This window comes from Camelus bactrianus, chromosome 6, assembly GCF_048773025.1.
Source record: "Camelus bactrianus isolate YW-2024 breed Bactrian camel chromosome 6, ASM4877302v1, whole genome shotgun sequence".
NCBI lineage: Eukaryota > Metazoa > Chordata > Mammalia > Artiodactyla > Camelidae > Camelus > Camelus bactrianus.
In genome coordinates this window covers 23,451,525-23,474,761 of record NC_133544.1, presented here as the reverse complement: position 1 = coordinate 23,474,761, position 23,237 = coordinate 23,451,525, and the positions used below count along the sequence as shown (strand labels likewise).

The following is a 23,237-nucleotide window of genomic DNA, read 5'->3' as shown; positions in this document are numbered from 1 at the left end:
ATGTTATATTTCTTGTCTAATTTTCTCCCTTCAGTTCTGAGAGTACACCTTCCCCTGATTTGAAAGAACTTCTCTATGAAAAATGAATGTGTCTTGCTAAATAGATGTACAGTGGAGATAGGTCTGACCGATCCAGAGGCTATGTTCCTGAAGTACTTTTATGAATTGATTGATTGGACCTAAGCACACATCTTCCCATCTACCCACTGGGCTTGGGTTCCCAGGCTAGCCCACAAAACTCTCTTCCTTAGTTGTAGGATACAGAGTTGGTATGAACTCTTTCCAGGTAACATGGTGGAATGGATGTAGAGCAAGGTTTGGGGGTGAGCCAAAACTGGGTTCAAATCTCAGATTGTCTACTAGCCTCAAGTCACGTAGCCTTAAAGCTTCACTCTCCTCCTCAATAGATAAAATGAGAGTGATGATCCCGACCTCAGATGTAAAGTGGGCTTGATCACCCTGGGTTAGTACTGACTGGCAGAACAGTGCTGAGTGCTCAGCACAGAATGCGTGCTCGGTAAGTGGTACTTCCCCATCTCCCCTCTCCACCCCATCACTGAGTCTGAAGAGTCCTACTAGAATTGACATTCTTCAATGAACAGTGAATAAAAGGGAGAAAATGAAAATGGTACAATATTAGTGATGGACCAAAACAGGGAATTGATCATAGCATGAATAAGAAATAGAGTTTCTGTCTCTATTGCTGGTGATAGAGAACAGGCAGAATTACTCAAGTGGAGGGAGATGATGCAGATGGAGATGAACATGCTGGGGGGCTGCCGGACACTTTCTGGGCTCCGGGATGGTTACTGCTGATCTGCTTGGAGTTGAGTTCCCTTAAAATATCCTAGGGAAATATCAGCAGTCGCCTTTCTCTTTCTCGGGACCGTCAATCCAGCTGGGTACAGGAAGAGACAAAGAACAACTGGGCAAGGGGCACGGAGGGCAGACCTTGAATTTTTTTTTCACAGCTTGTTTGTCTGTTTGTTTGCTTGGGAGGAGGTAATTAGGGTTATTTATTTATTTATTTATTTATTTATTTATTTATTTATTTTAACATTTTTTATTGATTTATAATCATTTTACAATGTTGTGTCAAATGCCAGTGTAGAGCACAATTTTTCAGTTATACATGAACATATATATATTCATTGTCACATTTTTTTCTCTGTGAGCTACCATAAGATCTTGTATATATTTCCCTGTGCTATACAGTATAATCTTGTTTCTCTATTCTACGATTTTGAAATCCCAGTCTATCCCTTCCCACCCTCCGCCCCCTTAGCAACCACAAGTTTGTATTCTGTCTATGAGTCTATTTCTGTTTTGTATTTATGCTTTGTTTGTTTGTTTGTTTTTAGATTCCACATATGAGCGATTTCATATGGTATTTCTCTTTCTCTTTCTGGCTTACTTCACTTAGAATGACATTCTCCAGGAGCATCCATGTTGCTGCAAATGGCGTCATGTTGTCGATTTTTATGGCTGAGTAGTATTCCATTGTATAAATATGCCACATCTTCTTTATCCAGTCATCTGTTGATGGACATTTAGGCTGTTTCCATGTCTTGGCTATTGTAAATAGTGCTGCTATGAACATTGGGGTGCAGGTGTCATTTTAACGTGAGGTTCCTTCTGGATATATGCCCAGGAGTGGGATTCCTGGGTCATACAGTAAGTCTATTCCTAGTCTTCTGAGGAATCTCCATACTGTTTTCCACAGTGGCTGCACCAAACTGCATTCCCACAAGCAGTGTAGGAGGGTTCCCCTTTCTCCACAGCCTCTCTAGTATTTGTCATGTGTGGATTTTTGAATGATGTTGGCCATTCTGACTGGTGTGATGTGATACCTCATTGTAGTTTTGATTTGCATTTCTCTGATAATTAGTGATACTGAGCATTTTTTATTTTTTAATGGAGGTACTGGGGATTGAACCCAGGACCTCGTGCATGCTAAGCTCGCTCTCTACCACTGAGCTATACCCTCCACCCTCAGACCTTGAATTTCTGATGCCTGGATCCACCCTCCTCTACAACGAATTTGTGCTGAGTAATAATCATGTAGTCATTAATAATAATAATTATTGGGGGAATCATTTTATAAATATACACACACACACACACACACACACACACACACACACACACACACACACACATATACACACACTCTTTTCCAAGATATTTGATATAGTTTCCTATGCTCTACAGTAGGACCTTGCTGTTTATCTATTTTATATACAGTAGTGTATATCTGCTAATCCCAAACTCCTAATTTATCCCTCCCCTCCTTTCCCTTTGGTAACCATAAGTTTGTTTTCTATGTCTTTGAGTCTGTTTTTGTTTTATAAGTAAGTTCATTTGTGTCATTGTTTTTAGAGTCACATATAAGTGATATCATATGATACTTGTCTTTCTCTGTCTGACTTACTTCACTTAGTTTGATGATCTCCAGGTCCATCCTGAAGGTTACAAGTGTGGTTAAAACTCAACAGCAACTACAACAGCTGTTTAGAACTTAGACCAACGAGAGGTTTTCTGGGGGAAGAATTCTCTGACATTGTTGTGACTTGCTGACACAAGGTGATAACCAGCAGTAGCCCGGCATAAAGTCAGTTTTATTATTGTTTTTACATCTCGACAGAAGATGACCCTCTTCTTGCTTGCATCCATCGGTGGCCTGTCACCACCGCCCTGCCACTGGTACAGCACCAGGTGTGCCAGACACTGTTGGTCACTCACCCAACAGCCATTCCCATTTCCCCCTCTCACAGAAGTGGACCTGTTTGTCACTGAACGTTAACGTACTCAGGAACAGTAAGCCTCTCCCCTAGCTTCAGAGAGTAAACATATTTTAATCCAATCATAGCAATCCATTTCTCCTTTGACAGTGATGGGTCTGGGGTGAGTATGATTCAGGATTTTGGCCAAGAAGATGTGAGGATAAGTCTGCGGGAATGAGGATGGGGAACTCCTGGGAGTCTGTCCCCCAGACTCAAATCTAAACAAGCAAATATTGAAAAACAGACTAGAGACATACAGAGTGACATTTCTCCCAACATAAACACACACATGCATATACTCACTTCCTGGGTTTGGACACACTGGGTGAGGAAGTGGCGTCTAGGCCACAAGAAGCATCCTTCACCCCTTGAGAGAACAAGGTGAACGTGGCAGCCACTATGCTAAGGACGAGCCACCAAAAAGATGAAACCACCTGCCCCCAGAGTCTTTGCTGTGAGAGACCATAGACTCCTACCCTCAAAGCCACTAGACTCTCCTGGTCCTTGAAGCCAAAACCAGCATAGAATTATTGTTTGATGGGTATGCATGTGGGGACAGACAGTCACCCAAGGAAGTGGTCAGCTCAGTACAGAGAAAAGCAGGGAGAAGGGCGAGTACAGACGCCTCCCAGACGTGGGGGAGAAGGGAGGAAGGGGGTCGGTCCTGATGGCTGGCTTCAGATGACACCATTGACCTGAATGTCTTGGCAACTGAACCAGAACCGGGGTGTCTGAGTGGATGGATGGGTGGGTGGGGCGGGGTCCACGTGGGCCTTTGTAAGCCAGTGAGGCTGTAACTCGGGCAGTGACCACCCGTAGTAATCCATCAATCATTACACTCATTATGACCCCTCTCCCCAAGCAAGGAAGGCGTGGCAAATAACAAAACTGTTTGACTTGAGAGGAAGTCAGTGGCCCTGAGCCACTTGCCGATTCATTCTTTATCTAGCCCTGGTCCCCTAGAAAATAGCCTGAGGCGAGTTTTAAAATGCTGACACTTCATTTGAGAAGTGTAAGGCCAGGAATTGAGGGTGATGAAAAGAGGAGGTGAGGGGAGGACAGATGCCAAGCAATGTGACATGATGTGAACTGTGCTGGCTGTCATGTCCTTTCTGGCCTCAAAGAGACCTAGTAGGTCGCTCGGCAGGCATTTCTTTCCTGGAAGGTTTATAAAAAGAAATCCCACCGTGAAACAGTACACAGCGGGCAGGAAAAAGAAGAGGAAATTGGGGAGTGACCCTCCTGAATCTCTGGGGTGCATCACCTGGCCCCTTGGGAAACCAGATCTTAGGCACCAGAAGTGGACCAGGTATTGGTCCTTCAGTGCGCAGGGACAATCCGTCCCACCTCATCCCACATTTGTCCCTTTCCTTGTGGAACTCAGACCCCCTTGGGAGGCCTTCGGCATCTTCCCCTTCACTCTTCTAGTCTGCTGTCGAAGCGAGTCTCTCAGGGCTGAGCATAAAACTCCATCTGTGCCTTTAGTAAGGGAGAGTAAAGAGGAATTATTGCTGCTCCTTGCTCGGCTGGGTTTTGTAGAATTACCCCAAAGCAGTGTTTATCATGCCATTGAGCTGGAGGCCCATGCTTAATGTGCTATCTGTCCTGACCCCAGATGTCTCTCTGCCTCGCTGCCCTTCCATGCGCTCTCCTACAGTCAGGCTCATTCGAGGGTCATTGCTGACAAGTGTATTACCAGTGTTTATCCATATTAAATCTAGTATCGTTGACTGCCTTTAACCCATTTCTCTAAACCCTCTTTGGTCCTCCTGCAGTTTCCCTTTCTGCCTTGCCTTGTCCTTCTTGGAAAGGCAAACCCTTCTAAGTTAAGAGTTCTACTAAATTTTGTTCCTAATTGTTTATGAAGAATCAAGCTGTTAGAGATGCCCTACTACTAAGCAAGCCTTCATCTGGAATTGGTACCAACCCATTCATACCTGCATGGTTCAGAGCAGTGGAGACTTCACCGATGGAGCTGGCTTCATTACAGTTTACATCTGGGAAGGGAGCAGTTGGCCAGCCCTTTTCTCATGTAAAAACACAGTCAAAAGCTATCCTCTTAATCATGTTTTACACAGCTATAGCACTTTATAGTTTATAAGATACTTATGTTTGATGCTCCCTAAAACCTAAAAGCATGTGCCATTTTTCCCTCTCCATAAAACATTTTCTCAGAGCAAAAATAAAATGCATCTGATTCTGAAAAATAATGAAATAAGAAGTTCCACCTTAACTGAGCCATTAGGAAATGCAAACACATTTGAATGTTCTCAGTGTTGAGTTTGGTGTCATTAATGCTGAAGAGACAGGCTTGGCCAACATGTTGCTTTGTTCCCACTTAATAACAACACTTTACATGTGTGTGGTAGTTTAGAATCAATTTTCCAAAAGTTTCATGTATTTAATAGCTTCTTTAAGATAATTATCCCTGTGAATAGAAATGTGCCGGGAGGCATAATTTGTGAGTCTGCAAAGCAAATTGTTCATTCTTTCTGTGGCCAGTGTTGACTGTCAGATTTTTGCAGTTTACACAATCATCCAAGAAAAAGTAGTTTTCCTTTTACCAACGATGAGACACTGGAAACAAACTGTTTGGACTGGTATTTGAAACCAACTATGTTTTATGCTTAAATTGATGCAAAAGTCACAAGAAACTGGATGAGAAATTAATATGGGACATAAATGAAAATAAGGTCAAATTTCTTCATGATAAGTTATGAAAAAAACCCACAATCCACTGTAATGGAAAATATTTAATTAGACAGATCATTCATCCAGTCAATAGCTAGTTGTTTAGTGCCTCTCAGGTACCAGGTACTATCAAGGCGTGTTCTTTCCCCCACTACGACCTTCCTCCCGTTTCTCTTCCTCTGCCTCTCTCTTCTCTTTATACTCCTCCTCCTCCTTTTTCTTGCCCCCAAAATTTGGCAGGTGACAGACTTTTACAGTCTGGATGTGCTTTGTCCTCCTGGTGATTAAGAGGGAAAAGATCTTTGTTTCTATGGAGAGACATGTCCACCTTCCTGCCCCCCAGCCTGCCTGCTCACTGCAGTCGCCATCTTGCACCGGGGCAAGGAATCTTTTTGGTAAACAGAGAACTGTAATATGCTAGTATTCAGCTATTTTGGTGAGAATGGGATCTGGAGGCTCAGGAAAAAAAAAAGGAATAACGGAGCTTTGGAATATCTGGAAATTGTTCCAGGACCCCTGCTAGGGATTTCAGATAATGAAATGGATGACACTGGTGGTGGGAGGGAACCCAAGCATTTATCCACTCAAGACATCGTCCCTTTCATATTTTATCTTTGGTGTCATGGCAGCAATGCTAATAGGACATGAGCCTTCTTGCCCCAATAATGGCCCATTACAGCTTCAGGAAAAGCCATCATGTTTCCGTGGCATTTATCTGTCAGCAGGAGACTATTATGGGAGCACAAACTCACATTGTATTAGCGTTATCAGTTAATTATGATCCGTGGGACATGTGCCAGCCAGTAGGCTGCCAGTCTGCTGAGCAGCATGCAGGATATAACCCCACATCCCCAAATTCAAGCATTGAGAAGAGGGCGGGCCCACAGGGATGTGTGGTCAGGGACATTTTCCCTGGCCAGGAGTCCATGGATCCTTGGCTTGATCAGCACTGTCCCGAGATGCCCAGGTTAGGCTGACTGTCCAGGCTGGGCCCGCCCTGGTCGTTGGGGACTGTCAATGGATGTGTTTCTGCAATTCAGCAACCCCAGTGCTTACCCTGGGGTGGAACAGAAACAAACTTGGATTGTGATTCAGGCAGTTCCCTGAAGGCATCCTCTCCTTCCTGGGCTGGCGGTAAGAAATGACTACATACCTTGTGTTTAGTCATCATTCTCACCTGGAAACTTGGTTTGGGAAATGTGGGTAAGGACAAGGGACAAGGATGGTGCAACCAGTCAGTGTCCTGCATTCACGGCATGTAGGGGGCATGTACCAGAATCACCAAAAATTCCTGTTAGGTCTTATCTGTTAGTGATAAAGCCATCAAGTCATCCTGCTAAGCTGCCTGGGTTGAAAGCTGGGGAAGGCCTTCTTGTTGTTGGGCTGAGAGTGGCATATCCAGGGAGGGGATTCAAGAGCCTAAGAGACACTGCTTGCTGCTGCCTTGTGTGTGCAGAAGTGACTGCAGTCGGGGGGTGGGGCACCTCAAGACAAGGGACATCCTAATCAAGGGACCAGGGCAAGGGTGGAGATCTTCACCATACTTGTGGCAAAGGGTGCTGTGCTGGGGTCAGCTTCCTAGATCATGGCAAGACAGCTCGAGTGACCCTCGAGATCCAGGTGCAAGCATGCGGACAGACCATTCTAAGGACTTAGCCAGACTGGGATGGGCAATTGTGGGTGGATAGTGTGGACCTGGGTTTGGCTGTTGATGACACACTTGGTGCTGTATGTACCCAGAGAAGCATAGGTTTGGAGAACAGAACAGGCCGAGATGTGTCTGGGTATGTTTTCCTACTTATCTGCCACCTGGAACCCCAGCCTGAGCAAACGATTTGGGAAAGGGTATGGACACAGAAACCTGGGTCCCCACCATCTCCCAGGTGATGTGAGTATGGAATGTGTTGCCAAGGGCACGGCTCTGATTTGGCTTCATATTCCTTAGGGAAGAGCTTGAACTTGGGGAAGGAGGGAGGAGAGAAAGTGAAGAGCCTTGTGTACACAGCGTTAGGAGTTGAATAAGTAGAAATCCATGCTTTGCCAGTTATTCAGTGTGTGACCTTGGGTAGGTCGCTTCACCACACAGGGACATTTGCAAATTTATTTATAAGGTCTGATGATGGTTCTAAATGATGCCCTGAGTTGTAAGGTCCTGTAAATGTAATAAATATCTATTTAAAGGAGTTTGTCACAAAAATAAAGTAAGCTCCTGCCCTCTTCTACCCTCCACAATTACTGTGTCTAATACCTTTGTTCCAGTCCCTTCTAGCTGACTTGCCCAACTGGGAGTGCCAGTATCGGGACACAGGAGAGGGTAGGGGTGGCTTAGAGGCTTTTGCTGGGATGGATTACAAATAGCACCTGCTGTAGGTGAGCAGTGGGAGTATGAAATGATGATTGTTTGAATGAATTTCAAGCTTGAGGGGGCCCAAGAGCCCTGCCCACCCTACTCTATCTCCAGCACCACCTCTGTTTTCTGGAGAAGAGATAACTTTGGCCAGACTAGGGGGAGTTGTCAAGACCAGATCCCAGGGTCCTCTGCATCCTCCCACACTGCTGCCTCTCCAGCTGGAGCATAGATCTGACTCTGGCTCTGGGACAGAATCTCACCTCTCGTGAGCTGGTTAAGGACACAGAGGGAGAAGAGCTGGTCCCACAGACAGTGTATGACCTGGCCACGTTTGCCTGGAAAACCACAGGAGAAGCCTGGACCTAACAGGCTAGATCAGGTACCCAGGGTGGCCCTATCAGTGGGCCCTCTTCTCCCCTGCAGTGGAGTCTGTAGGCTCAGACTTGCCAGGGAGGGAAGGAGGAAGAATTCTGCCCCAGGGTTGTGTGCAAGGAGGCTGGACAGAGACTGCGGAAGAGGACTGTCAGAAGAGGACCAGATCTCAGAGACCTGGTTCCCGTCCTGGAGGACAATCGGCTAGTGCGTGGGGTGAAGCCCTCAGTTACCTTCATCCCTGTGCCTAGGATGCAGACGGTAATTGTATGGGCATTAGCCTAGCTTTTGTACCAACACAGTCTTCTGATTTTCCCTCATTTGCCCCCAGTGGCTTTGCATCCACTGCTCCAGGCTCTGAAGTTGTCTTTCTTTTCATGCTCTTCTGTGTGCTCTGTCTCCAGTTTAAAAAGGTACACCCACCCAAAGCAAGGAGCCAACAGATCTGATACAATCTGTCAAAGCCTAACCCCTTCTGGGGCAGCTGGCCTGTCCCTTGGCAGGCTCTGGCCCCCTACCCAAACTGCTGTGGTCTAACATTTCATTCAACAAAGTCTTTATCACGCAACTATATGTAGCAGGCACTGGGGATTCTCCAGTGAACAAAAACAGACAAGGTCCCTGCTCTTATGGAGCTTAGAATCTAGTGCAGGAGTGGGTGGGTATTATTCATACCAATATATGTATAATCACAAACTAATTAAAGTTACCTAAGGCAAGGCAAATAGCAGAAGGTTCTGGTGTGATCTGGAAGGGGAGCATTCTAGGTGGCAGGTGCAAAGAATGAAGGGAGCAATGAAGGGAGCATGGCATGGGCTAAGGAGGGGTGCAGAGGGACACACAGGAGCCTGCCATATGGGACCTGCCTTGTAGGCCACGGGAAGGGACTGGGGCCTCTTTCCTCATTGCAACAAATTGCAAAGGGGACTTCAGAGGTGCATTTTACAAAGCGCTCCCTGGCTGCTGTGCTCTGGGAGAATAGATTTCCGGGGGCCAGAAAGGATGCAAAAAAACCAGTCACTGAGGTCTTGGCAAGAGGTAGTGGTGGTGTCTCTGCACCCCTCTTTCTGTCTCCAATGTAACCAAGGACCTATGTGATTAAAAAAAAAATCCTGGGCTGCTGGGGCTTCTGCTGACAGAGCCAACATCTTCATCCATTTCTCTGTGAGGTGTCTGCCAGCGCCCCATGCCCAGAGAATCCCACACGTTCCTCCACTTAGGCACATATGAAAAACCTCAGTCCTGTTTCCCAGCCTGCATGAGCTTACATTTATCCAAGTCAAGTATCATCTGCCATCCTGCTGCCCATTCCCCAGCACCTCCAGAGCAGCCGAGTGCCGGCTGGCCTGCCGGCCTCTCCTGGGGTTTCTTACGACCCTCCCTGCTTTTATTCCTGAAAGTGTTTGAATGCTGCCTGCAGTTACACTCCATTCAGATATTATTTTGATGATAAAATGATGTCCTCCACCCACTGCTTATTGTTTTTTGTAGAATATAGGAGAATAAGGTGGTGGTCTCTTCTGAGGGCTTTTTTTCCCCCTTTAAATAATTCTATACCTATCCCCTGCACATACTCATTTGAACCGTCAAATTGATCATTATCCCTGTGGCTGGCACATCTCAAAAGATGACAAGGCCCAGAAGAAGGATTGGGGCTAGACTTATAGCTGGTTTTTCATACAGTGGCAGCCCATAGTATTCAAGTTCATGGAGGGAGCAGCAGACAGGGGTGCAGGTGTGTGTTCATAGCTGGAAATTCAGGTATGGCTACTGAAGTGTCTACTTGTGCCTTAAAGTGGATGTGGCAGGTAAGTTGGTTATTTTAACCCCAATTGTATTTTCCTAGGCAGACAGAAATTAATTTGCTGGTAGCTGTGTCCTGCGTACGTTTCTGACAGTTGCCAATGAAGAAAGCATCATTTTATACACCTAGAGAGCATTTTAGAGGTGCATGCCCTGCGTCTAGCCAAATGAAAGCAGTTCAGAACCGACTGGCCCAGGCGATGAGAGCTGGGAAGTGAATCTGTTTCTGTCCTGTTCTCTCTTGCTGGGCACCTCACCTGATGGCCTGACCTTTTGCACTTTCGTGCAGCAAACTCCAGGTTTGAGGCTGTGAATTTCTAAGGTGCTGGCCTCTTCTCCTTGATAAAAGGGAGGAGAAATGTCACTCATTTTTAATTTGTAAAATAGACCCATTCTAAAAGGCTGAGAGGTGAGTTTGCTAGGCCTGCCAGTTAAAAGATAGGATAGGGGTGAGAGGACATGTAAGCGGCATATCTTTCAGCACCCTAGTCCCACCAGCCAGTTGGACAATTTTTTTTTTTCTTTAATGGCGAGAGGACAGGCCTTGCGGCTCTACAGCACAGTCCTCCTACTCCTCAGGAGGTGGGGACCTCGCGCGAGCGTCTGATTCCATTGAAGTCTCTCTGGCTCACCCCCCTCCCCCCACCCCAGCTCGATTCTGTCACTTTAAGTCCAGCCCCTGAGAGATAGCCAATAGGAGCCAAACCATACATCAGTCTCCCAGCCTTAAAGCTACAGTAGGGTTAGTGGGCTCCAAGTCTCTGGTGCCCGAGTCTCCTCCACGGCTTCCCATCCCTTCTGCCCGCTCGGAGTGTGTGCATGAGTGGGAGCGCTGGGCTGTGCGCGCACGGCTCTCGGCCTCCCTCGCGCCCCGCCACGGCGCCTCCTCCCACTCTGCCTTCTCCCGCTCACTGTGCCCCTGCCCGGACTCGCACCTCGCCGGTGCCCTTCACTCGCTCTTCCGCGTGATTTCCCCGCCGCCTTTCTCTACCAACTGGGAATGCTAAAACGGGACTGATGGACGTGTCAGAACTCTGCATCCCGGACCCCCTCGGCTACCACAACCAGTAGGTGCTCTGCTTCTCCGTCTGTGTCTGTCCTTCTGCCTGTCCGGCTGCCTCTGTCCTGGGTGTCGCAGTTCTTCTTCTAGGCTTTCTTGAAGTGACAGGGACCCCAGGGGCACTTGGGGGACGTCGGAAGGAGAAAGCCGCACACTTCCTGGGTTTCCTTCTAGGGGGTAAACCCGACTTTAACTTTTCCCGCACCCCCTTTTACAAACCCTCACTTTTAGGTAAGAGCAGCGCTTTTTCATTCACTCTTTCTTCCTCTCTGCTCTTCCCAGCAAGGGGAAAAATATTTGAGTTTCTGTGGAATGGGGAGGAGCAAGCCCAGAACAGGTGCAGGAATGTCACAAGGCTGTCCTGTCCCATCTGGGAAAGGCTCCCCGCGGGCCCTTTGACTTTAATACTAATTTCCGTACTGGGGACCAAAAATGATCCCGGCAAGCGGGCGAAATCGAACGTGCCGCGCGGGTATGGAAACTGCGGGCGGCCAGCACTGTCTCACCCGGCAATCCCATTGGGGCGCCCCGAGGGTGCGCACGCAGCGCGGTGGACCCAAGGTACCCTAGGGGTGCGGGCGGCGCGGCCCGGGCAGGCTGCGCCCCGCACGCCCTGCGAGGGGAGCCCGTAATCCGCCAGGAGTGGGGATAGCCGGCCCGACGCTGCAGCGGAGGCAAAGTTGGTCCACGGCTTCAGGGGAGGCTGCTCCCGGCTAAACAGACGGGCGCGACTTCCGTGCCCCGGGGCGGCTGTGAGCTCGCCTCTCGGGAACCTGGGGTCGTCGGAGCGCCGTGCGCGTGGTTGGTGGTGGGGACTGCGGACCAGGACTCCCACGAACCACGGGTCCCGGGCTTGGGCAGCGCGCCAAGCACGTAGACTGGGAAAGCGGAGAACTGATCTCCCGAACGGTAGAGGGGCTGCCCCGCGCGTCCAGCTGGGGTTCTCTGGGGTCCTGCTCCTGCCACCCGCGGTTTCCCTCCCAGGGCCCTCCGCTGTCGTCCCCCCCACCGGCCGGGGTACCTGCCCGGGCCTCCCCTTGGGCGCTTCGCATGCCGCCGCGCTCCGTCCGAACTGGTGTCCCAGCGTGTGGATGTGGGCGCTCGCAGAATGGTCCCTCGGAAAGCTTCAATAATAATAAAATGAAAACTCTAGGTTCTCGTAGACCCGCTTAACTTCTTGCTCGTCTTCCTCCTCTTTTTTTTTTTTTTTTTTTTTTTCCTGAAGCAATCTGAACTACTAGAGTCAGTTCTGGCTCCACTATCCTTTCATTTTTGTACTACCCCTTCCCTCAAGAACCACGACATCCCTAAGACAAATACCCTGGATAACGTGGGGTTCCAGGAAGTGTGGCTACACCCCCTTGCTGCGACGACTACCTCCACCCCAGGTGGACCACGCGTGAGAGAGGAGACAACTTCACAGCAGCGTCTCCTGTGGGTGACCAGACTGTCCCAAACTCCACGCTAACCTTTTTTGGTTCTAGTTTTGGGATTTCCCCAGGCAAGAGGGTCCTTTAGGTGCCATTAGAATGTAGAGTGTCAGAAGAAGGTGACTGGGTTGGGAGGTGAGAGAAATCCTTAATTATAACGGATTCAGGTTTCCATAGCTTGAAAAGTGGTTTTTCATTCTCTTTAAAGGTTACACTGATCCCTTGTCTGGCTGGCGGCCGAGAGGGCTGGGTGCTCCCTCCAGAAGAGAATGGGAGCCGCCAGAGAACCCTCTAGGGTGGGTGAGAGTTCGAACAATGTTTGATGCTTGTGGGGTATTTCCTCACATAAAATTACCAAGTACGACAAATATTGGATATTTAAATTATTTAGGCTCCCTCTCTCCAGAGGTGACTTCTTTAGTTGAGCTCGAAATATCTATGTATTTGTCCCTGGCTTAAGTCACAGTCAATAAATACGAAATTTCATATGAGGAAGTACATCCTTTGATTATGTTGACCAAGAAAGCAAGGAGAGATGGGGGATTTAGCAGCTGGATAATTCATTGAGTTGACAGCAACCCTGGCTTGAGTTTGAGGAGAAATATGGGCAAAGAGGGAATGTCAGGGAAGCGGCAAAGGGGAGTGAGGGAGCTGGGGTCCTGGCTGTCTAGGAAGGGTTTAAACTGGAAATCAGTTATAAAGTAAGCCTGACAGTGGTTTGGGTTCCCTCCCTTTCCTGTTTCTTTGCCAAGAACTACCTTCTCACTCCATGGGGCACAGGAAAAGCCAGAAAGGTGCCTGCTCCATCCACCAAGGAACTAAGCATTCCTGTGAGATGCTGTTTCTCAGAGCCCAGGAGCTGATGGGCAGCAGCTCAAGCATTAGTGAGCCGGCCCCATATATAGGTGCATGCCTCCCGGTGAGGGTTTACCTCTGCTGTGGTTACAGCGGTACAAAATTTCCAAGGATGAGCTTGTGGAGGTCAGAGGTTGATGTCGGGGAGGCATCTTTCTGACCTAAACCCTGGTGCTTCACGACAAGTAGCTTCAGACCCACTGGTAGCAAAGTAACAAAGCAGAGGGCTGCATTCTTTGGTTTGTTGGCAGAACCACAGGGTAAATCCATCCATTACGATGCCCATGTTTCTAGGGGAACATACATGAGTGGGTTCGTGTACTCTGTACACACAATTTCTACTTATTTGGCTTAGCTGACATTCTCAGACTTGAAAACACCCAAGGGCGCAGGGACCACAGTCCAGGGAGAAAGAACTCTTCAGCCCTCTTTCTCACCTGCTAATATACAGAGAGCATTTTTTTTTAATGCTTTTGTGTTATTCTCACTTTCCAGGTGAGAAACTAAAACACACACACACACACAGATATATCCATACCTTCATACCTTTCTCTCCTTCATTTTCATTTTCCTGTAGCCAATCCTGTAGGTGACTCCATTACCATTTCTAATCAATATTTTATGTACATATATAATCAGCCAGAGTGGGAGTGTGTGTGCTGGCCTGTGTACAAACGCGTCAGGGATGGGACCCACCGGAGACCCTCGGCATAAAACCCAGGGAGCAGGGAGGGCAGGCCGCCTCACCCACCGTCCGATGACCACTTTGCTGTTGTTAAAGAAACAAAGAACAAACTGTCCTGAAGGTAAAATATGTGGGTTCACACGTAGGAAAAATGCCACATGGTAATTCAGAATCAGTGACCCAGAGAAAAACAAAGGGGGAAATTAATTTTTAATGGTACATTTAAAAATAAATCAGAGTGAGGACATTAGTCTTGATTTTCTGAGGGAGGGGCTCTGGGAAATAAACCTTTATGTGCCTGCCACCCTCCTGGAGGTGTGGGCTGCCGTGGAAGAGGATGGGGTGATGGACTCAGGCCTGAGGGCGATCAACTAGCAGGAAACAGTAGGTCAACATGGAGGGCCCCAGTCCCGGGTAAGGCCCTTTCCAGCTCAGTGAGATCTTGACATCAACTGGAAATTTCCTCTCAGAGCTTATTTCCCCAACTCCCTTCATTTTAGAAACAGTTCTCTATTTTACCAATAATTGGGACATATGAAAAGATGTTTCTTAAAAAAATATATATATGTGTGTGTGTGTGTGTGTATATATATATACATACATATATATATATATATATATACACACATATATATATATGAAGAAACAAACTGACCCACCAAACAAGAACCTTTTCATTCTATTGATTTGAAGTAATCAATACATATTCCATTTAGTCAGAGAGAGGAGGGACAGAGGGGACTTTCGGGGAAAGCTCTTTGAGGGAAGTGGCTGGGATAGAGATTTCATGTCACAACCCTGCCTTCTCAGAGAGTGCCCTCAGCCCTAGCCCAGGGGGCCCTTGTGACTTTGTCCTGCATGCTTGATTTGTGTTCCTGATAATGGGACATTTTGCCAAAAATTTTTTTTAAGATAATCTAAACTCATTGAAAAAGTTTGTCTCCTTCCTCAGTCCTCTGCAAAATGCCTTGTTTCTTTTGAGCACTTGGACCTGGGAAGCTCTGTACAAGTCTGGCAGCCCAAAGGAAAGGGGGTGGTGGTGAGAGAAACATTGCAATCGAGCGTGTGTGCTTGGGAGTGGGTGATGGAGCTGGCTGTGTTAACAAGCAGGATTCAAAAGGCAAGTGAATTTAGTTCAGAAGACAGACCAACAGACAAGAGCTGGGATGCTTTTGCTGAGGTTCTGCAGTGCCGGTCTCTAGAACTAGTCTTCACAGTTGCTTTAAGTGGCTTCCTCAATATGATTAAAATTATGTGTGGTTCTAATTTAAGGGGGAAGGAATAGCAGATATTTAGACCATAATCCACTCCTTCAAAGTCAAGTCCACCCCACACCCTGGCAGGTGCCTTCCCACACCTACCGGCCGTCATCCAGCTCTGTCCCCTGATCTCTGCAGGTGAGGCCCTCCCAGTGCTCTTCCAGCTTGACCAGGAGGTCTGCCCAAATTAGTTAGGACACCTCACAGCTCTGCTGGGAGTGTCTGTCTTGGAGTCTGGTGGCTTTTGACTGAAGGGTCCTGTGGGGGACCCTAGCATGGCTTGATTGCTGAACCTGTGATGTCCCCTGCAGTGGCTGTGGTTCCCAGAGGTTGCGTGTGCCAGGGGTGGGAGGAGGGAGCGCTTCAAGTAGAGGGTCCACAGACCATGTCAGGAAGCCCTGAAGGGCTTAACTTAGGAATGGGCTGGAACGGGACAAATCTGAGTCCTCCTCCTGACTGTTTGCTCTGGAGGCCACTTGCTGATTTCTAGGGATAAATCACAGGTCTTTTTAGCAGTGTACGTGCTGGTGACCACTGACTGGGCTTCATCTCTGGTGAGTGTCCCCTTTCTCTGTCCCAGCAGCCTCAGACCTCTGGGGAGCTGTTATATGCATGGTCATTCGTCGGAAGAGGGGCCCAGAGGCTTCTGCTGGTCCCGGTGTCCCCTGGCGTGGTTGGGATGGCCTGCCGCAGCATTACATCTTGGTTGCCCCATCCACTGGTGTGGCCTGGTCCCTGTGCAGGGAGGTTGTGGTGTTTATAATTGCAAATGTAATTAGCAGACCAGCTCTGGGGGACTGGGATGCTCAACTTCTCTGCACATCACAGTGACCCCTGTGATGACTGTCCGGGCAGATTAACCCTCACTGGGCCAGCCTGCTCCCGGGCTCTAGTGAGGCCACTGACCTTTCACTGATAATAGCAGTACTGTCCTGGGGAATGGGTGGCAGGCCCAGACCTCTTCCTTGGAGAGGTTGTCAGGGGAGTGGCTGGGAGGCATCAGTAGTTGGTGGGGGGTGGGGGGTGTTATTTCTTCTCTAGGCCACCAGGTGAGTGACCCCTACCACTTGTGACAGTATCACCCTGTGTGGCAGGCTGCTCTGGGGCATTTCCTGGGCTATACTGGAAGGAGGTCACCCAAAGGCTTGGCGGGGCTTTGCAGCACAGTTGCTGATCTGTGGCTCTGGGGGCCTTGCTGGGGAAAGCAGGGGGCTAGAGGGCCCTCCTGACTTCCAGCAAGGGCTGCTGGGGCTCGGTGGGCAGGGGGAAGTGACTGCCCGCTGGCTCCCAGGTTCTGCGGGGGTTCTCCGCCGAGCAGGACAGTTCAGGTGGTTACACTCCAGACATGTGGGGAGGCAGACCACAGGAGAGCACGGGCACAATTTGTCCCTGGGAGCAGAGACCACCTCCCCCAACCAATCATCCAACAAAACCAATCATCCCCAGACAAGTGGGGAAACCCAGAGCTGCATGGTGCCCTGCCCCCGCCATGCGTGTACTTGTATCTGCCTATCTGTACTGATCAGGATTACAATAGGAAGGATCTTAATAGCACCTTTATTTATAAGCATTGGTTTAAGGGAATGTCAAGCCCTTTCTTGCTGCCGTTAATGCCCCTGATATAGAGGATGTCCCTGAACCCTGAAACATCAAACCCGCATCCATTCCTAGGAGAATTCCCGCCTTGGAGGGTCTGTGTGTGCACATGCGTGAGGATGTGCTAGGGTGGTATTCTCCTTTAAGATGGGAGTCACAGGGGGCTCGGGGCTCTGCTATTTAGACACAGCCCCTGCCGCCTTGCCTTGCCTGGGCTGAGGTCAGGCTGTGGCCACATTCCAGTGGGGGCTGCTGAGCCTTGGGGTTTTTCCACGGTGTGAAAGGGAGCACAGAGGGACCCAAGGGCTGGCTGTCTCTGCAGCCAGAGGAGTTCGGTCTTTCTCACAAGCCTCTCTTCAGTTTTCTGGCCCGGGTAGTGCTGGCCGACCCCTGGAGAGGGCGAGCAGGCCCTGCTGCCTTCCTCCGGGATAACAGACGGCCGTGCTCAAAAGAGCACTGGGAGTTCTGCCCCAGTTCCGACCAACCCTTCTCTCCCTGGGTATGGCCACTGACAGTCTATCGCCAAAAGGGTCAAATGTTTCAAGTCAAGGAAAATCATACTGGCTTTAATTTGCCCCTGGGACTTTCAGTATGGAACTGGACAAGGTGGAAAAAAAAGATCCATTGGCTAAATGTCTTAAATTCAGAGGTCTATGAGCTTGGGTTAAAATAAGCCCCCCAAAAAAGTTTTCCTGAGGGTTAGGGACATCATTTTTTTCATCTTCATTTTGCTGAGCTTTTTAACATCTATGCATTTTAGTCTCAAGGAAGATTTTTTTCCCTCCTCTCTCTCTCCCTCCCCTCCCCTCCTATCTCTCTTTAAATTTCTCTCCTCTGTTCCTTAGTACTTTAAAATATTCTATTCAATATCATCATTCAGTGTCCCCAGGATTGAGCCTTTTCTGCGAATGGTTTCTCTGGATAAAATGTTATTTTGTTTCTCAATGTCATTTCATTCAGAGGTCAAAAGGCAGTTAAACAAACTCCAACAAGGTTTTGTTTTTATCTTCTGGTTTCAAATGTGATCAATTTTCATTTAAAACTATATCAGAATCCTCTCCTGCCAATTACAGCAGCAGCCAGCCTCATGCTTGACCATCGGTGTTGACTGAAACACTGCATTAAAACTGCACAAATGTGCACTTTTAGTGCCCAATTAGTCAAGCTTTTCTATCTAGGAAACTGTGAGTTTCAAAACCTCAAATGTTAAGTGCTAACTTTATTTTTTTAATTGCTTGCATTAACTTGAATTCATAAATTTGTTTTTTGTTTTCTTCTTGTTGTTACATAATTCTTAAAGCATTACATTTACTTAGATTTATGTTTTTGGTGTTTTCACCTGGCTTGTATTTTTAAAAAGATACTCAGCAAAAGGTTTTGAGCATCACTGGTCTTTTCGTGTGTTCTTGGTTTCGGAAGGGCAAAGAACAAGGAATACAGTCCTAAGGAAATTCTCTAGGGGAGCGGAGGGTGGAGGATGTGAAGGGTGATGTTTTAGATGAGATTCTCTCATGTCTTAAAATTTAACATTTTCCTTTGTCTTCACTTATTTTTTTCCCTCTGTTTTCATTCCAACTTGCTCTAGTTTGCCTTTGTCCTTTCATTCCTCTTTGGTTTTCTGTGTTTTGGAGGCAGGTGTTTAGGGTGACTGGGTCTGCGTGTGTGTCTACCTGAGCATGTGTGCACGTGTGTATATGCACATAGGAGTGTGTGTGTATGTTGGACCTGTTTTGAGGTACTGAGCACGATTAGTCGGGAGAAGTCCCAAAGCAGAATGACTGTTATTGGCCAGCCATCAAGACCTTGATCCACTATTAGTGAGTTGCTCGCATGTTTTGGTGGGAACAGCAAGGAGAGTAAAAACCTCCAGTTTAAAGCACATTCCAGGTTGGTTGTCTGTTACCCGAAAAGCCAGGCAATAGGGACTGGAGGAACGGGTGAGTGGGCACCAGGAAGCATCAAACTTTGTTGGGAACCAATTTTTCCATCCCTCCTCTTTCTTCTCTCACTTCCTGGCACTTTGCGCTCTAGTTTGGGATGTTGGTGATGCCGAGTGAATGAGCTGGTGTCTGCTTTTGTTTTTGCCTTCCTAATCGATCAGCAGAGAACATTCCCTTTTGATGGTGAGACATCTCTTCAGCACGCATGCAGAGTGCAGTATTTATCCTTTTCCTTTTAGCCTCACTCTTTGTCATTTGTCCCTTGGGTATGTTGACATTGTCTACCTAAGCAGTCAGGCTAACAAGCTTTGGCAGAAAGAACACCGCTTTCACAGAAATAATAGCAATAATGCGATGGTTATAATAATTATAATAATGGTAATAACAGCTTGTAGCTTTTTCTTGCCCAAAAACGCAAAGCAGTTCTCAGAACTAGTTTCCCCATAGTAACTGGATAAGGATTTCTGTGTTTTGCCCCTGAACATACATATTTTCCTGCAAATGTAAAAGTGCAAAGTCTTTGGATTTGCACGTCTAAATTCATCCAGAAGCTAAAAATGCCTGGTATCTGAAATATGAACAGACAGGTAGAGGAGAATACGGTATTAGCCACATGGTCCCCCGGAGAAATGCTGGGTGTGTTGTCTTTGAACTGGGAAGGGAGAAATGTTTCTTGTAAAGGATGCTGTGTCAGGTCTGACCCCCTGACACAAGCATCTGAGGCCCATGCCATGCTCTGCCTCTCCGTGCCCCTACGTTCCTTGGTTCTTCTGGCCCAATCTCAGGAGAAGTTTGCAGACCAAAGGCACACAGAGGACAAGGTGGGTTATGACTTGGCATATGTGAATAGCTGGGAAAAGAACTGGCTGAACAGGGAGGCAAAGTCACCTCGCCACCTTTGATTGCTTTCTTGGCCGTTCAGCTTCTCCCAGGCTGTTGTCCCTGCTCCTGGGTACCTCAACTTGCCCTCTGGAGGCAGAGATTAGAAGAGGGCACCAGGGAGCCCACCCCTCTGGATCCCCGTGACCTTTCTTGTGACTTTCCATGCCAATTCCCAGACCCAGACTTGCTACCTACAAACTGCTCATCTGTGTGTTACTTTTGAAATCAGCACTGCCCTTGTTATTTCCTGCCTCATTCCCACCCCCATCCCCCGCCTTTTTTTTTTTTTTTTTTTGGTATGTGTGCCTTGGAAATAGGAGGCAACCTAATACACCAGCCTAACATAATATATGCCAGAGTCCCATGACCGTCTCTGTTTTTTTTTTTCTACTTCAGTATTCTTATTTATGTTCTTACTCAATTTTTTTTCTCCTCCCCCCTAAGAAAACCAACAACCCAAAGCTTTGGGCTATTAATTGATTATTATCTGATTTAACAAACAAAACATCCTACCCTACAAGGAATCCCAGCAAGAATCTGGCTGTGCTGCTCAGGCCGAGATCTGCTTTTCCCCTCTCAATCGGTGAGAAACGTTATAGCTTCAATTCCCTTGTTGGACCCTGAGTAAAAAATTAATTCATGAATAATAAAAACCAATCAGTCTTGTTGAGTTTAAGAAGGATTAGGAGAGAGGGTGTTTTTTCTTACAGAGAACATTTGGAATCTGCGTGTCATTGTCACTGAGTGTTCGGGGTGGCTTGAGCGTGCCTTTATTCACAGCAAATGAGCTGTTTATTATCCCGAGGTATAACACATCTTCCTCAGTTGTAAGGCCAACTTACTGAAGACTGTTACGGGTTTCCCACCCACTTCTCTCCCACAATCCACAAGCTAGTGATAATTCATTGAAATTAAGACAGTTTCCTGTGTAAGTGGCACATAACCAAATAGCAACAGACCTGGCATTGCATTATGAATAAACCAGTTTGTTGATGGGATAGAGTCTGTCTCTTGGTTTCCCTCCCCTTTCTTTCCCTAGAAAGTAATTGACCAGAAATTTACATGTCTTTGTAAGAACTACAGAAATTAGACTTGTAGATACTCTTTTTAGTTTCCAGAATAGTATCTACACCCCTGGGTTGTTGTGAAGATTAAACAGAGGTAATTCACAAGCACCAGGCGCATAGTGGGTGTGCATTAAATGTTTGATGTTCTTACTAATTTTTTGATGTTATCATTTGGAAGTTTTCATTCCTTCGATATAACCTCACAATGAGAGTCCTTCCTCCCCAGCAGTGAGATTGGGGTGCTTGAACTGATTACTTTGTTTAATGCGATCAATGTGGCTTGGGTTTCCATATGTAACACAGGGGATTACAGAAGGAATTACGATTTGGGGCCGAGGTGATGAATAGAAAATTTCCTCTGAATGAAGTCCCATATCCTTCGTTGTGGGTAAAGTTGCCCAATAAAATACAGGACATCCATTTACATTTGGATTTTAGATAAAAGATAATTTTTTAGTATAACTATGCCCTATGCAGTGTTTGATAAATCTGGCAACACTACTCATGGGTGTTTTCCTGAAACTGGTCTGATTAAGAAACAACATTTCCCTTATTTTTTCTACTTTTGACAAAGCCCAAAAGAACAATTCTGTGTAGTTTTTTTCACATTGTTTTTTTGAATGACTATCTTTAACTTTTTGACAATATTAATTGTTAGGTTGTCCATGTCCTTAGAAGTTAGTGGATACAAGTGAATTCCATCATCCAGATATATTGATAGAATTGCAATTAGGTAACCTAATCTGCCGAATTAGGTCTCCTAGCATAGCACCCAGAGCTACTGAATTTTGCCTTGGGGAGGAACAGAGTGAACAGAGTAAGCCGAGTCTTTCTGGGAACCTGTCTCTGCATGTTTCCCTGACAGGCAGTTTGAGGGGCTGGATTGCTAGAACCTGAGACCCCAGCAATTGGAAGCTACCCTTGCTGCACCTTGGAGGCCAAAGCAGCGTCCTCTCCGCACAAGGACTGGAGGCTGACCCTTTGGAGGCATCCTGTAAGAGGCTGTGGGGGAAACAGCCCAAACCACTGTTGGGTGGTGGAGTAGGAAGGACCAGGGGCTGAACCTGATACAGTCATTTGTGGGCATGGATGAACTGGGGTGCACCATGGGGGATCAGTGAACCCCAGCTTCTCTTCACTCACCTCTCAGAGCAGCATAGACGTCAGCCTGGGTAAACACAACCATTGTTTTAAGCGTGGTACCCTCACAGCCCAGAGGATGGGAAATGGAAGAGCTCTAGAGCCCCCTGCAGGCCTTCGATGGCACTGCACCTCATGGGTTACAGTCCACTACAGAGCTTTCTGAAGGTGGGAGGAACGTGCAGGAATCCAGCCGGGAGACTGCAGAAATGCAGGATCCTGGAGGGGTGAGTGCAGGAATCCAGCTTCGGAAAGCAGCTTAGGTTTGGAACTGCCATTCGGAATCACACTCCAAGCTATTTATTTATTATTTTACTTATTTATTTTTTAAATGGAGGTACTGGGGATTGAACCCAGGACCTTCTGCATGCTAAGCATACTCTCTACCACCGAGCTATTACCCTCTTCCCCAAGCTTTTTTTTTAATCACTGCAGTTGCTTCCTAGTGTGTTGTGACAACCTCCTCCTCGCCCCGTCTCCGACGCACACAAACACGTGCAGGATGCTCATTGCCTCCGTGGTTTGCCCTGACCCCCAGCCAGGCTGGACAGCACCCAGGCCTCTCTCAGTCTGAGGACAGCCCTCTAGCTGCTGCATGGGCAGGAGCAGCTAGTGCTATTTTCAGACCCTGACTGACCAACTCGTGTTTAAAGTCTCTTCTCCAAGACATTCAACTCCTTGGGGATCGTCTTAGGTTTGATGGAAGAAAAGTTTTTGGGGAGACAAGAGAGCTGAAAATAAATGGTAGAGTCAGAGGTTGGCAATTGTAATAATAATAATAATAATAATAATAATAATAATAATAATAATAATAACAGGCGTTGATGTTTATTGAGCACTTACTGGGTGCTGGGCTTTGTCTGGAACAGTTCAGGTATTAATTCATTGCTTCCGCACAATAACCCTATTAGGGTGAATGGCATAATAGGAAGTAGTTCTGTTACCACCCCCCTTTCACAGGTAAGGAAACTAAGGTACAGAGATGCTAGGTCACTTGCCCAAGGTCACACAGCTGACAAAGCTGGGATTTGCTCGGGGGCAGTCTGGCTGTGTGCCTGTACTCCAGCTGCTGTGTTATATGTCCCTCACTGCATCTAGAATTTCTGCCTTCTAACTCTAGCTTTCAGAACAACCCCTCTTAGCTGTGTGGGTGGGACACACAGTTCAGTTTAGGGTGGAGGTGGAAGGGAAAATTGGGCCCTGTGACTTGTTCCTAAAAAGGCAGAGAGAAGGAAGGCCACAGTAAGTGAGGCCCCATCCTTTCTCTGCCTGTGTCACTGGCAGGGGGAACTTTTGGTCTTCCCATCGTCATCCTCCAAGGGCC

At 47.4% G+C, this 23,237-nt stretch overlaps 1 protein-coding gene across 6 annotated transcripts in view; it reads left to right on the top strand.

Annotated features, from left to right (window-relative positions):
* The window catches only part of ESRRB (estrogen related receptor beta), a 156,355-nt gene that overhangs the window by 48,780 nt on the left and 84,338 nt on the right, over positions 1-23,237 (top strand). For 2 of the 6 annotated variants that reach the window (XM_045511346.2, XM_045511349.2), the window contains exon 1: positions 10,749-11,066. The exons of 3 other annotated variants lie outside the window; for them this stretch is intronic. In XM_045511346.2, coding sequence (XP_045367302.1) covers positions 11,017-11,066 — 50 coding nt within the window. In that variant the 5' untranslated portion in view covers positions 10,749-11,016. Of the gene's footprint in view, positions 1-10,748; positions 11,067-15,707; positions 15,843-23,237 lie in introns of those variants that run through there. One more of the 6 variants, XM_045511351.2, reaches the window with a different exon arrangement.